General features: G+C 35.6%; 1 protein-coding gene across 3 annotated transcripts in view; it reads right to left on the bottom strand.

Moving 5' to 3' along the window:
• Window positions 1-232: 232 nt before the first annotated feature.
• LOC117100625 overlaps window positions 233-14,756 on the bottom strand; it is a 17,589-nt gene continuing 3,065 nt past the window's right edge. The window contains exons 2-10 of one of the 3 annotated variants that reach the window (XM_033240422.1): window positions 13,526-13,651; window positions 11,014-11,044; window positions 9,534-9,782; window positions 7,872-8,069; window positions 3,282-3,410; window positions 2,743-2,896; window positions 1,704-1,734; window positions 1,227-1,365; window positions 233-522 (exon numbers count right to left, since the gene is read on the bottom strand). In XM_033240422.1, coding sequence (XP_033096313.1) covers window positions 329-522; window positions 1,227-1,365; window positions 1,704-1,734; window positions 2,743-2,896; window positions 3,282-3,410; window positions 7,872-8,069; window positions 9,534-9,782; window positions 11,014-11,044; window positions 13,526-13,609 — 1,209 coding nt within the window. In that variant the 5' untranslated portion in view covers window positions 13,610-13,651 and the 3' untranslated portion in view covers window positions 233-328. Of the gene's footprint in view, window positions 523-1,226; window positions 1,366-1,703; window positions 1,735-2,742; window positions 2,897-3,281; window positions 3,411-5,176; window positions 7,832-7,871; window positions 8,070-9,533; window positions 9,783-11,013; window positions 11,045-13,525; window positions 13,652-14,756 lie in introns of those variants that run through there. The other 2 variants (XM_033240423.1, XM_033240421.1) reach the window with 2 other exon arrangements.

The following is a 14,756-nucleotide window of genomic DNA, read 5'->3' as shown; positions in this document are numbered from 1 at the left end:
TATCGGAATATCTTTTAACCTACAGTGGTGGAATCACAGGGAAGTGTATCCTCGGTCTCTGCCTCCCCACTCCGAAATATGCATCTAGTGCAAATTTATCAACAAAACAACGCATAGTATGTCTGCTTTAGTACACTGTACACTGATGTTCTTCTTTGATCACATTCCTCTCCAAATTCAATCACGTAGCATAAACAAAAAGAAACCAATTCTTATTTACTCTTTAATGCTTGCTAAGATTGTCAAGTTTTATGCGGCTGAATTCAAAAGTCACAGGTCTGAAAGTCCTTGGTAAAGAGTCATTTTTTTGTGAGAAGGGAGGGAAATTTCAGCCTCTGTTTTCAAGTATACTAACTATATCTGGTCGTTTTAATTCTATTGCTATCTTCTTTAGTTCTTCCATGCTGCATTCCCGGACAGGATCCTTCATGCATTCCCAGTGGTAAATTAGAATCTCTGTACAGAATTTGTTCAATTGCGGAGCAAGCGATTGCACAATATCAATAGCAGAATAGTCTAAACCTGTAAAAACAATAAAAAGGACCATATAAATATATTACTGTTTACTCATAATGATCAGTGGTGCTTCAGAGACTTAAGCAAACCCAACGATTGATAAGCCATTGAAACAAAGTCTCCTTAAAAGTAAATTTTTGCTTCAGAATCCTATTTATTGCTTCTTTTGTTTCAAGGACCTCAATTCTCCAAGTTTTTCTATTTGCTTCATAAGTCAATCATCCTAATTAGTCACATATTTATGTTAAAAATCCTCCCTCACCTATCTTGAGTTCTTTTTGTGTCAGAAGCCAATGAGATCATTTGTTTCAGAATCTGAATGCTTCAGAATCCAATGAGATCATTTGCTTCAGACGTCCTGTGCAATCCCCTTTTCAGGTCTGTCCAGATTATTAATCTTCCTTTGACAAAAAAAACTGTTGTATGCCCATATATTAGTCATGATATGCCTATATATGGTCATGATGTGATGTCATCATGACTATATTTAGGCATATCACATGTTTGGCAGATTAACACCGGTGGCAGCCATGATCTAGGCTGGTTTCCCCCTGGACATTTTCCAATGGGTCGGAGGAGGGGGAGGGGTGGGGTAAGGTTCCGGGGATATGTTACAGGGAAAATATCCAGAGGTAGGGAAAAAATTCTGGGGTATATGTCAAGGAGGTAACCAGCCTGAACCTGGCAGCCATGTGTCGGTTGTTACTTACCGATTTCTTCTGCCAGTTCTTTCCACCATCCATGAGCATCTGAGTACACAAATAATGTTTGACGCTGTGATGGTGGCATTTGTAATGAATCCTTATAACAAACTTTATTCGAGCGAATTGCATATACTGTTTCTTCTATCTATAAATATGAAGAATAAATAGTAATATTTAATAATGATAGTTATTCATTTTCATTTTTCTATTTACTCATCATATCATATTAACTATAAGAAATCATGAATTAGCATTAAAACAAACCAAAAAGTTGCAAATAATTAAAAACATTAATATTTAATAAATAAAGTGTTACAGCGTGACAGACAGGACAGTAACAAACTTAGGACTACAGCAGCATACAAACTATAATTTAACAATTGATTCAATTTATATTGTTAAAAACAAACAATTTAAAAAAAATCTCAATTATTTTATTTATTTATGAAAATGGTGCCAATTAATAAAATATTTATTACTTACTGAGTCTGAGCGAAAATGCCGAAAACAATCCCTGAAATAAATGAACACAATACTGTAAGTTTGCCTGTCTGATTGCATTATAGTAAGGAGATTTCGATATGTGCAACGATGCGATGCTAAAACGGATTCACTCACAGAGTCACTGTCCTACTTTCTCTGCACACTGTAGACTTTGGCCAAATTGCGTAGAATCTATGCGACCGCGAGAACTCAGCATTCTCTCAAGCGCAGATGACTTTATGTGACATCATTGCGTTCTATGTCCTACTGTTGTCGTGCAATCGAGGGCTCCCTATTAACTATTTTAGTACTGCACAAGCATACATCCTATATTTACAAAAACTGATTTAATTTCCATTGAGAAAAAAAAACAACATTTTATATCCAAAAAGATCTAAACTAATTAATATAGTTCAATAGCGGGATTTGGTGATGGGCGTCACATGACCTAACTTGGGTGTTGGATATAAACAATCGACTGGCACAGCGGTGTTTTACATGGAGATGGCTATTGCGGCCGTCTCTTGTTATTGCTGTAAAGATCATCATAATTCCGAGTAAACTATACCATATTGATTGGAAAGTAAACCAGAGAATTTTACCTTAATGGTTTGCTAATGCTGTAAAGGATACTGGTTGCAATCATTGAGTTTTTTTGACAAATGTTATGCCTAGGCCCCAGCACATCTAGGGCATGGTTAGGTATGCATGATGGTCTTCGACTCGCGAACTACGCTGCGATGTTAGGGCTAGCTAAGGTTTATGAAGGATCACTTAAATTTCAAAGCACAATCCTAGGAGAACGCTAGGATAAGTAAATAAACACTATTTTGAACAATCGTATTGCCTTTCCTAGCCATTTATTTCTCATGTTAACAGTGGGTGGTTGTTTTCGCAACCATAACATTATCTTTTCCTATACTATCGCACTGTAATGTTTTTCGTGTATACCCAAGTTATGTCACGTGACCACCTGTAAATAAACATCACCGAATCCCTCTATGGTAGAACAGTATATCTAATAAATGTAAATTCTTACTTGATAGGGCGAGCTGGGGGGAGAGGTGTTGGTGGCAGGGGAACATTATTATAATTATCTCCATTATATATATTAACATATGAATCTAATCCATCATTTTCTGTATCACTTATTTCGTCTCCATGATGGTTGTTATCCTGCTCAGGAATTGAATCTAAAAGTAAATACAGAAAGAATCATTTAAAATTCTTATTCAATATGATTATCTCACAAAACGAGTAACATTATAATAATAATAATAAGGCCTATTGTATATTACCATTATTTTTAATTCTTAAAGCATTGTATGGCAAGTATCAATAAACAAAACCTTTAAACTTTTGGTATACCATGTGTAAAAATATTGTTTTTATGTAAAACCACTGGTTGGTTGTCTCAATGTTTCAGTAAGATTGCTCTGACCATCATCGCCATTATTTTTAACATCAAATTACTTTTTTAAGAGATTTTTATGCCTGATTGTTGAGACAATATACTTTTTAGAACTTTTTACAGATGTTAACGTGACAATTGTAATGGTTTTTGAGATGCCTACTTACCTGTTGGAGCTGGTGTTGGTAAAGGTGGCCGTTCATCAATGTTGCTTTCATTACCTTTTACCATGTTATCAATGGCATCTTTTATCCGTTGCAGGTAGTGCGGCTTCTCAGCAGAAAACAAGAAAAAACCTGTCAAAGTTCAAGCAAAATATTGGGTCAATTGAGTCAAATATAACATTAAAACTCCTAAACAATAAATAAACTGATAGATTTATTGTGAAGTGGAAAAATATGAGAAATTTTCAAAAACCTGAAAACTCAAAAATCAAATGTAAAGCTATATCCAGATTATCAAATTTTGTTAGAAAAAAAACCTAATGTATGCCCATATATAGTCATGATGTGCCTATATATGGTCATGATGTGATGTCATCACGACCATATTTAGGCATGTCACATGCCTTTTTTTTCAAATAAAATTTGACAATAATCTGGACAGGCCTTATGTACAGTTTTAATTTTTCATTCCTATGGCAAAAAGTTCTGTCTGTATAATCTATATATATGAATAAACATTTTTTTTTCAAATTTGATCTTTAATATAAAAAGATACTTTAAGGTGGTTTCAGTTCAAATTTTATTGGAGAAAAAAAAATTGTGTGACTGCCCATATAAGGGCATGATTATGTATGCAGACTCTCTAAACAATATCTAGGCACACAATAATGCTCCATTTTTTTTTCAGGTCGGTTATATTTTGTACGCTCTCTCTGGGCGTACTTCAACAATTCATGACTTACTGTACCATGCATGTGCTACTTGAGAGAAAAAGAAAGAAAACCAAAGAGAGAGAAAGAAAAAGAAATAATTTATCGCCCAAAATGCCTCAGATGTTATTTTCAGCGGGCGGGTATATTGAAAAAAAACCAAAAAAACAGGGGCATACCCCGGGTCATTAAGGCAGTGTTCTTTCTATAGGGCCAGACATTCCTCCCCCCACCCCTGGACACTTTCTCAGGTATTTCCCCTCTCCCCCGGATATTTTTTTACCTCAGAATTAATTTGTTCTTATTTTGTTCTTAAGCTTTAAGCAATTTCAGCCTCAGTTCTTATAAAATGTGTTCTTACAAAAAATGTGTAGTTTAATGGCTTAATGTATGTAATTCATATTGTTTTTTATGTTTGTATAATTATAATAATCCATGTCTTCACTAGCGTTATATCATTTAATGATGATAATGATAATAATAACAATAATAATAATAATAATAATAATTACAATAATAATAATAATAATAATAACTACTTAATAACTATAAAGAGCAAATGTAATAACCTTGTTTATTCTGCATGGATAATAATTTAATGATAATAATAATAAAAATAAGAATAATAAAAATGTAATAACTATAAAGAGCAAATGTAATAACCTTGTATATTCTATATGGATAGCATTTAAATAAGTTGAAATACATAATCTAATGTATTTTAGTTTAATAAAAAAATAATTATGTAGAAATTATAGCTCTGTAAGTTTTTACTTTCAGTATAGTAATTCATTTCTTATATTATTTAGATACTCTGCTGCCTAGATTTGTATAAATACTGTTGTTAATTGTGCAATTGATTTAGTAAAGATTTAATATAAAAGAATAATAAATCTTGATGCATTCATCGCATTTAAATTCTTGTATTTAACATATGATGTAAAGGGGGGGGGGGGAAGTCTGAGGAGCAAAGGTTCGGTGAAAAAATGTCACAGGGGGAAAATGTCTAGGGGAAAAATACCAGCCTGCTTCCTTCTTAGGCACTATCGGACTCAGATTCCAAGTGTACATTTTCATTAACATCAGTGTTGAACTTTACACTTCTCTTCTGTTTACAATACTGAACGAAATGTCAAAATTTTGCACAACCATGACATTCCTTGTCAAAAGTACAGCATGACCACATACCATTCTCATAAGCGTATGGCTGTCCACAATTGAAACACTTTGTTGTCTTCCTGGATTGCTGCTTCGACTGATGATACTTCTGTTTTGTTGTTTTCTTCGGCGGTCGCGTACTGCACTTTGGTTGAACTTTGCGCTGTGCACACTTTACTGACGATGTTGACGCGCAGCCATTTTCAATCTCCTCCCTTTGATTTGCTGTGAGTCCATTTGTTCTCCCTGTGATGAGTAACTGACTCAATGTCATGTTCACACACAATCCTTGTTTTTGTAACTTAGTATCCACCATTGTTTTTATTATATGGCTTTTAATTTCAACATCAATATCATGAAAGTCACAATTATTAGCAGACTGTCTCAGTCTTACATGATACTCTAGGCTCTCACCTTGTTTTTGTGTCTGTCTTCTGAACATTGCTCTCTTGTATTCCGTATTAACTGTTGATAAAAAATAGTTCTGCAATGCTTCTTTTGCCTCCCGATAAGTTGTTCCGGTATTTGGCAAGGACTCAAAGGTTTTGTAATTGGTGGGGCCTACCAAATGGAGTAGTAGTGCTCGTTTTCTCAGGTCATGTGTTATGTTTGTGGCGATCAGATAGTTTTCAAACCGGCTTACCCAGTTTGTCCATGCTGTCGGGTTTGTCGCGTCGAAAAAATCCAGTCCAATTCCAACTCCAACTTGGCAGTAATTTTCCACGTAATTCACACAAAATTCCATTTCAAAAGAACTTATTTATCTTGTCGCCAATGTAATTTACAATGCAAAACATGGTATCATATATGCAGGCTCAGTAAATAATAACTAGGCATACAATGCTCCAGTTTCAGTTCAGTTCTATTTCATACACTCTCTGTGCATATACTCCCACAATTTATGACTTACTTTATCATACATGTGCTACCTGACTTCTTATGGGGTCACTTGCATTATGGTCAATGCTGTTACAGTACTAAATATATCGCAACACTACAAGGTCATATCACAGCACATCCATATAAGGACAAATCACTGTAAACATCACATAACTACACAGGATGGGCAGGACTTCGGAAACTAAAACAGTCATAAATATGATGTCTATAGCCAATATTTCAAAGAAGAGTCTATAAATGAAAACATTAATCACATATGTAGTCTCATACTAATACGTCATTGGCTGACAATGCTCCTCTAGGCAATTGCAAAAAATAAATTCTTTCCTTCATGTTTTCCATTCATTACATTTGTTCATTCAGTTTTTATTTATGCTCATTGACCCTGGAACTGAAAGCCAAGCATCTTAAAGTCTGTTCAAACTATCAAATTTTATTTGACAAAAAAACATGTGATATGCCTAAATATGGTCATGATGACATCACATTATGACCATATATAGGCACATCATTACTATATATGGGCATGCAACAGTTTTTTTAAAAAGAAAATATGATAGTGTGGAGACATATCTGATGCCGCTTCGTGATTATTTTTTCTCTCTTATCAATATATCTACCCTACTCTAATTCAAAGTTCATTGGCACCATCATGGGTTGGGTATTACTATCACTTATGCATCTATAAATAATTGGGGAAGAAAACAAGTTCCTGTTTCTAATTGCAAGCTATAGTACTGAAAATATAATTAAAGCATTTAAGAATATGCATAAAGCTTAGAGGTCATCAAACTATATATATATCTTTACTGTTTTACTGACATCATGTTAGGATAAAGAAATTACAATCAGAAATGAATTAGAATGAAGTGAGCATGTACAAAAGAATCCTCTTTCTTCACCATATAGGACTCCCCCAGCCAATGACACACCCCTACCCCATCCAAACTTAAGTTATTGTTACGTTGTTAATTTCTGGTAACAACTCTTGGGATCACAAATGACGACATTCACAAATAAGTAACTTTAATCAGTTTTATTTCGTCTGTATATGAGCCCTGCAAGTACTGATGACTTAGCCCAATCCCATACGGTTGTCATCTGCCAGCATCTACTTGGTCCCCTCTCAATTTTACGGCATTCATTACGCATAAATGCGCACAGCCTTAGTGGTGTACGTACTTCTATGTTTGGATATATTATTATTAAGAGGCACAAAAGTTACAAGTATGAAATGGGCTAGCACTTCTATGGCCTAGCTCAGACTAGGTGAATAACCCGGCTCACCTCACCGGGTTTACCCACCTGCCAGTCTGAACTAGGTGGCTTATCTCAAGCTGGGCTGTGTTCCTAACTATGCCAGGCTTTAATCGTTGCAGGGGGTTTGCATTGACTTTCGGGTGACAAAATGACATAATCAGTATTCAATTACGTACGCTGTGAGCAAGCGTACGTTTCACAAGCAATGTTTTGAAACATGTTTCCTGGATACGGTTCATTATCATGCAAATTCTCTCCTGGCTAATCCCGCTAGTCTGAACGCCTGGCAAAGTTAAGCCAGGCTTAACGTTGAGCCGGGCTTAACTCAAGACTGGCTTATCCCCGAGTCTGAACAGCTATAGCCATTATTATTATGACATTATGATGCCTTGGCCAAATTAAGCAGAATTTAAAAAAAATTATATTTATAATATGAATATCCTAATTGGAAATATAGGCTAGGCCCCAAGGAACTCAGTACAGCAGCTGGAGTCCCCACAACCTATCTCCCCCCATCCCACCAGTACCTTCCCCAACTACAATAAACAATTCCATAAAAGCTCACCTGAATCTTTTATTTCTAAACCCATGACATCCGTGTTACAATGGACTCTTTTAATTCTGTCCAGATTCCAACGTTTATAGAATCGTGGTGGATTTAGGTGAGCTAGGCACACAGACGACTGCGTCACATGCAACGTTTTCTTCCTACAATCCGTATCACTGTCAGGAAATCCCTCTTTTGGGTAAATCAACCAACTTCCTAACGAAACAAAGGCATACAGAACATTATATTATTATACGACATCATTTACTATCATAAATATTATTACTATCCAAATTACTAGTGAAGCTGTTTAAGAAGTTTGTTTATTCCTATGTTATTTTACCATTACTATCACGTATGGTACATACAATGGTTCTACGATCTCTTCATAGGCGTAGAGTGTCGGTTCGGGGTGGCTGTGCATGTGTAGACGCACAGCAAATTAGTTCCACTAAGTGGGTTATAATTCTAAAAATGACCATTATGAATTTATTGGAATAGAGATTTAGTTACGCATTCTCAGTTTTCACAGTCCACCTCCCCACCCCCAAGGCCATGGAAATCCAGCCTACGAGCCTGTTATTCAATGCATTATCATCGTCACTTATATCATCTTCATTGTTTCTGCATCATAATATTTACTAATAGCACCAAGCATGGACCAAGTATAAAGGACGATAACAATCAATTTTTTTAAATCCACTAATAATGCATCTACATCAATAAAAAAAATAGAATATATGTTTATACCAAGGTTGAAGCCATAATTTAATAAATATTAAGTCAATGATAAGTGTTAATACAAATACCTCTTATTAGAATTAAGGTCCAAGGCTATAGAGCAAACTATATATGAAGAGATTATATCATGTATTATCTCATTCACTACAGATTTAGTTTTATGGAATAAAAATACCATAAATATGTATCAGCAATGGTTAGTTCTAGTATGTGTCTTTTACTTGTTAGATTTTTTTATTTGTTGATAAATAAATAGCTAGACAAATTAATGTAGAAAGAATGAATGCAGGTTTCAATCTAAATACAGACCCCTCCAATTAAAGACCACCTCCAATCAAAGGTCAATTGTACATTCATTTTTTTTTTTAAGAAAGTTATTTTTGGACATTTTTATTTTTATTTTTTATTTATGAAAGTTCGGTACAAAACCCGGGGAGGCAAGATAGCCACACTGACTGGTGGCTAATAATTAGCTTCCCCCTTAAATAAGCTTAAACTACTAACCAACAACACCAAAAAATGTATTTATGTATTTTCTTTCTGAAAAAAATGCCAAGTTCAGAATATCCTAAAATAAGGACTTGGATGTTCCACGCTTGTTTATAACACAGTACAACTCAGCAATCTAATCCATGATTAAGCTTGCTAATGCGTAAGACAGCTGCTTATGAATTAAAGATCATAATCATTGATGTATACTGAAATATGAATATAATAGGGCTCTTCAGAATCTAATCCAAGCGGGGTGAGATGTTAGCTACTCTTGTTAAAACGCAAACCCATATTGAGAAAAGAAAAAAATTATCAAGAAGCATCAATGAGGGAAAGTACCTCCTTAATATTTATAAGTTCAGCAATTTCAAAATTCCACGAATGTGCCCTATGTTTCCATGAATTCAATTAGTCTAAGGATGTCAACAGCTTTAATGACCAACTTACTGTGTTGTACATATTGCTTAAATTTCCTGTGCCAAATGCTAAGTTCTTCAATGACCGACGACTGGAACATAATGGTCTCTTCCGTCAGGATAACAGCAAAATACGCTATACTTTCTCGTTTGTTGGTCTTCACACGTCCCTGCTCAGTTCCGACAAAATCATGTCCGTGTATGTAGAGTATTTTACTTTTCTTATCATATTTTTCGGTGTCGTCTTTGTAAAGACATAATTGATAGCTGTTATTGGAGCCTGGAAACAAAATCACAAAATGAAACTCAGTAATAATTAAGTGCACATGTTCTAAATTCTTGGACGAGCTGTGATTTTTGTGGGTAGGGAGCACACATTCATATGCCATGGTTATAGGTTCAAGAACTGCATGGAGCATAAAGTATTTATATATTCTTAAAAAAAAAAACAACTCAAAAGCCACACTAAGTTGTACCAGGAAGTCACTTGATTGAAACTGACCTGAAAAAAACGCTTGAATTGCTGCTTGTTTTGAAACCCTTTGTAAAGAAAGTTTTAAAATGTAATTGATAGAAACATAATTTTTCAAATAATAATAATGGTATTCACGCTGTTTATCAACAGTGACTTCTAGCGTTGACTCACGAAGGTCAAACAACAGCTAATTTGCATTAAGATCACTCTATGGTCTGGGTAACTCTATGGATCATCGCGGTTATACAGGGTTACTAACTGCGTTTATGGCCACTTCGGCAACTTTAACATCTATATCAACGGATAAACACGATCATCACGGTGATCTCCTGCCGTGTAAACAAGGCTATTGATAAAAATGTGAAAAATAACAAAACTGATGAATTACGTTGGAAGTCATGGGTGAATCAAGAAGTTTTTTTCCGCAAGGGGAGGGGTTGTTTAGTACCAATTGAGGACATATACGCGAGTCAAATGGCTGAGCGGTTAGCAGGGGCACCGCAAGCTACAGCCATAATATCGGCGCTCGCCTATGGTTCTGGTGGTAGAACAAATCTTCTAGGACGGACTATAAACCGTAGGCCCAGTGTATACAATGGCTCGTGTGCACTATAAAAAACTCAGTATATCCATCCTCCGAGACGAGTAGGGGGTTACCCCGGTGTACTGGAACGGACAGCCCCTGTGGTAGATGACGAGAGTTGCTGGTACCGGGTTACCGGGTAGTACAGACACAAAGGGACCCTTAGGAGTGAAGAAAGTCATTGGTCGAGTTGTCCCAAGTGCCCTGAGCATCTTGCATTAAATGATTCATGGTGTTCTTGACCAACTGGGGGTCTAGGAAGCAAGCATGCCACTGGAAATTCTGGAGTTTTAAATTGTAATCTCTATCTAAATGTGTTCACACCTATTTGCGATTTTTTTACTACTGTCTGCCAGCAAGGAGAGTATCTGTTTCGTTCATACTCTAGATAAACATGACCAAATTGTCTATTTATCATTATATTACAAGTAGACAGAATCTAAATTGACTTACCATTTACCACCTTCTCTAGAATAACCCATCTCTGAAAGTAAATTTAAACAAAATTATAAATCCATATAAACAATATCATAGATGTTCATACTTAATAACTAATAATTGTCTTATAGTAGTAAGCCTATAGCATGAACAGATACATGGATATATTAAATTGGGCTAACATCTCTTCTTTGTTTTCTGTTTCATACCTACATTTAAATTAAACCTCTCATTGTTAACATACCACAATACTTTATTGTTTTATTTATTTAGATATTATATTCTGTATAAAAAAAAATCAATTGAGGAGAAGTCGCCGACATTCCTTTTTGGGAAAAGGTAAAACGTTGTCATAGATTGCAATCGTTGGCAAACGTCATAACGACTTGACCACGAACGCCTCGTGGTGAGCCACGGGCCAATAGAACCTATTTTCCTTTAACAACTTGATCGTGTCTGATGTCACAATTTTGATATAGTGCTAAATATATATATTGTATATTCCCATCTATTATTATAGGTTATACAAATGTAAAACTGTTAGAAATGTGGTGTAAATCATGGAGAACCTGTACAATATGAGTCAAATAGTGTTAAAAAAATTTTTAATTTTTTATAAGGGTTGAGAAATAACTGGTCAGCAAGATAAGAGGAAGCAACAAATTAATACATGAAATCAAGGACAAAACTATAAACAGCAAGTGTTGTTTATATCCTATATCGAAACAGTGTTTATTGTTTGCTTAACTATACACAGTTGACTTGACAGTTTTGTTTGGATAATTTTCCTCACTGCTAGTCATTCTACATGGAAAAGAAAAAAAAAATTAAAAGGGGCACAACTTTGTGGAGGTCTTGGGTTCTGACTTGCCCATTTTTCAGGTTCCTTTTATCCGGGTAAACGATTTGTAAGAGTCTTAATCAACTATATACATGTCATGAAATTATGATAAACAGAGACCACAAATACTGTCATTTCTGGAACCTGTTGCTTTTATTTCCCGCTGTGCACAGCACGTACGTACAATTTTAATATGGGCTCTAATGTATTAAGTAAAAGAGCCTGCTAAGGCCACTGACGTATTAAGGAAACTTGTTTTTAGAATAATGGCAGTAATCATAACAAACAATTTGGCAGCACAGGCACCAATTGATAATTGCCTTTAGAACGAGGTCTGTCAACTTTGCGACATACAGTATTAAGACCTGTCTAAATTATGAAAAAAATGTAGTACCTGTGTTCCCACATAGAGTCATGACCCACCTATATATGGTCATCATGTGATGTTATCATGACCATATTTAGGCACGTTTTTGTCAATAGTTTGATAGTCTGGACAATGCTTTAGGTTCAGCTACTGTACTATCTGTGCATGGAAGCACAGAGATCAGTGCATAATACTGGTCCCTGGGTCGATTGCATCCGCTGCCTTCCAGGGGTTCCAAGTCTTTCGGAACTCGCGAGAGTCTCCCGGAAATTGGGACGACATTATGTACGCACTCCCGCAAGCAAGCAAGCAAAAATCTCTTGGAAATAAATCATCTCTCCTGCAAATTCATAATTGCATGTTTCAATATTTTATTATCAATTGTATCACGGAAGCCAGTGCAGATGGGTATCGCTATGTGCAGTAATAAAATTAAACGTGTTTTAACAAACTCTAACCACTGCAGATGAGTGGAGGATTCAAAAGGAGGGGAAACAGCTAGTCTGGGGCCCCTGAACTTTATAAAATTATCAAAAAAAAAAAAAAAAAAATGGGGAAAAAAAAAAATTATATTCTAAATTGTCATTTCCGGCCATCTAAATGTGCCATAATCATAAATTTTCCTGCCTTAGCCCTAGTCATGGTGGCCCTGAAGTGGTAGGCCTACATCTGTGAAAGTCTCTACTTGTTCCCACGCCCCCATTTATTTAAAAGAGCTAGGGATTGTCTCTCGGATAGGCCTCTACACAATTCATTACCAGAAGAATGACATTCTTCGGAATATTTATGGGGCTTTCTTGGTATATGTTTGACACTATACATGCAATCAAAAGGGAAAGATGGGTGCCGCCTGTGGGAACCATCCTATCCAGGATTTAACTATAGAAATTGCCATGGTTGCTCTGACTATCCCTTATTTTAAAATCCTGAATTTTGCTCAACTAACAGTATTTATGTTTTTTGTGTTTACTATGGCGAATCCAGGAATTCAAAGTAGAGGGTGCCCAGCGAATAATTTCATACTGTAGATGCAGGGTTCATCAACACTTCAGCGGCTGAAATACAAAATTTTATGTTTTTTATGGCCAAAACATTTTCTCTCATTTTTTTTTTATTTTGAAAAGGTTAGGGTTAGGTGCCAGGTAATCCATGAATGGTTGACATCATCTGGAAAGTTTGCATATCAACAGGTACAACATTTTTTTTTTTCTACAAATAGGCTAAATGTAAATAGTCATGTTAAGGATGAGATTTTCCTCACCCTCTCAAGTCATAAAATAATAACTTTTTAATTGATAAATTCTCAATGCACTGCATACCTTATGGTTTTTCTGTCCTTCAATATAGGTGAGATATCCGGAATAGATCCTTTCACCGCAACGTCTCTCCAATTGTCTCGACATCTGTTGCCTCCACAAGACGCAATACCACCGGTGAATTACTCTCTAGAATTCAGAAAATAAGAGGGGTTAATTGAATTTTCATGCAATCTCTCCAGGCACCATTCCAGAGCTCAATCTGACTATTGCACAAATGGTGTCTATTGGATGGATCCAATAAGAAGAGACTTTTTATACGTTGTTTTGCGAACCCGCCGACTGCAAATATTGATGATTTCAAATAAAAATAAAATTTTATTTTTGACCAATTAGCTCACCCACCGCCACGAAAAAGTGGAAATTTCAGAAAAAAATAAAAGTTTTTCTTTATTTTTATTACGCCCTCCGCTGCCTTGAAATCTCCAAAGATAAAATATGTATATTTCTTCCTAATTATATAAATTTGTAGCATTTAACCATCCTATTTTCTTGCTTCCCAGTTTGCCCCCCCAGAAACGAAGAAAAATCCCAATTTGTCGGGGAGAAAAAAAATTAAATGTATTTTCTACATATTAGGAGACTATCTACATATGTAAAATCAATTATAAAAGCCTCTCAAACCCCTATAAACTGTCATATTTTTCAGGGATCCGCCCCTTGACCACTTTCGAAACACTTTAATTGACACCCAACCACATCCACTTTGCTCTCGTCGGGGACCTTGCTCTCCCCCCCCCCCAAACAAAAATAATTGTGACTTTTTGAATTGCATTGTATCTGTCTCTTATACACATCTAGAGGTATATAAGGGAGCTCAGCAGATATCTCCCTTAAAAAATAAATCCAGTGGTTCTGCAGATCTGCACTAGAGGACTATAATATGAATGATTTTCTACAAAGTTTTCCTTTTACCTCCGAGCTGAATGACAAATTACAAGTGCAGGTAACAATGATAGACCGTGGGTTGAGGATCGAAAACGTTCAATTCTGTGACCCACCAATCCGGGCTACCTGGCTTTTGCACAAAAATGTCAATACTATTAAATTGTAACATAATTTGATTGTCGGCAATCGTGAATTTGGGGAAACTGTAACCAAAAATGAGAATTTATATCAAAAGTTGCTACGTAACTATAGCCAATCAGGAGACGACTGACAATGAAGTTTGGCTTAGCTGCAAGGCCCTCAGCCAATCACAAACTACCTTCTATGCCGTTTGTCCAATGTAAAT

This window comes from Anneissia japonica, unplaced genomic scaffold, assembly GCF_011630105.1.
Source record: "Anneissia japonica isolate Jap-2015-1 unplaced genomic scaffold, ASM1163010v1 scaffold287584_len476085_cov161, whole genome shotgun sequence".
NCBI lineage: Eukaryota > Metazoa > Echinodermata > Crinoidea > Comatulida > Comatulidae > Anneissia > Anneissia japonica.
This window is presented reverse-complemented; position numbering and strand designations above follow the sequence as displayed.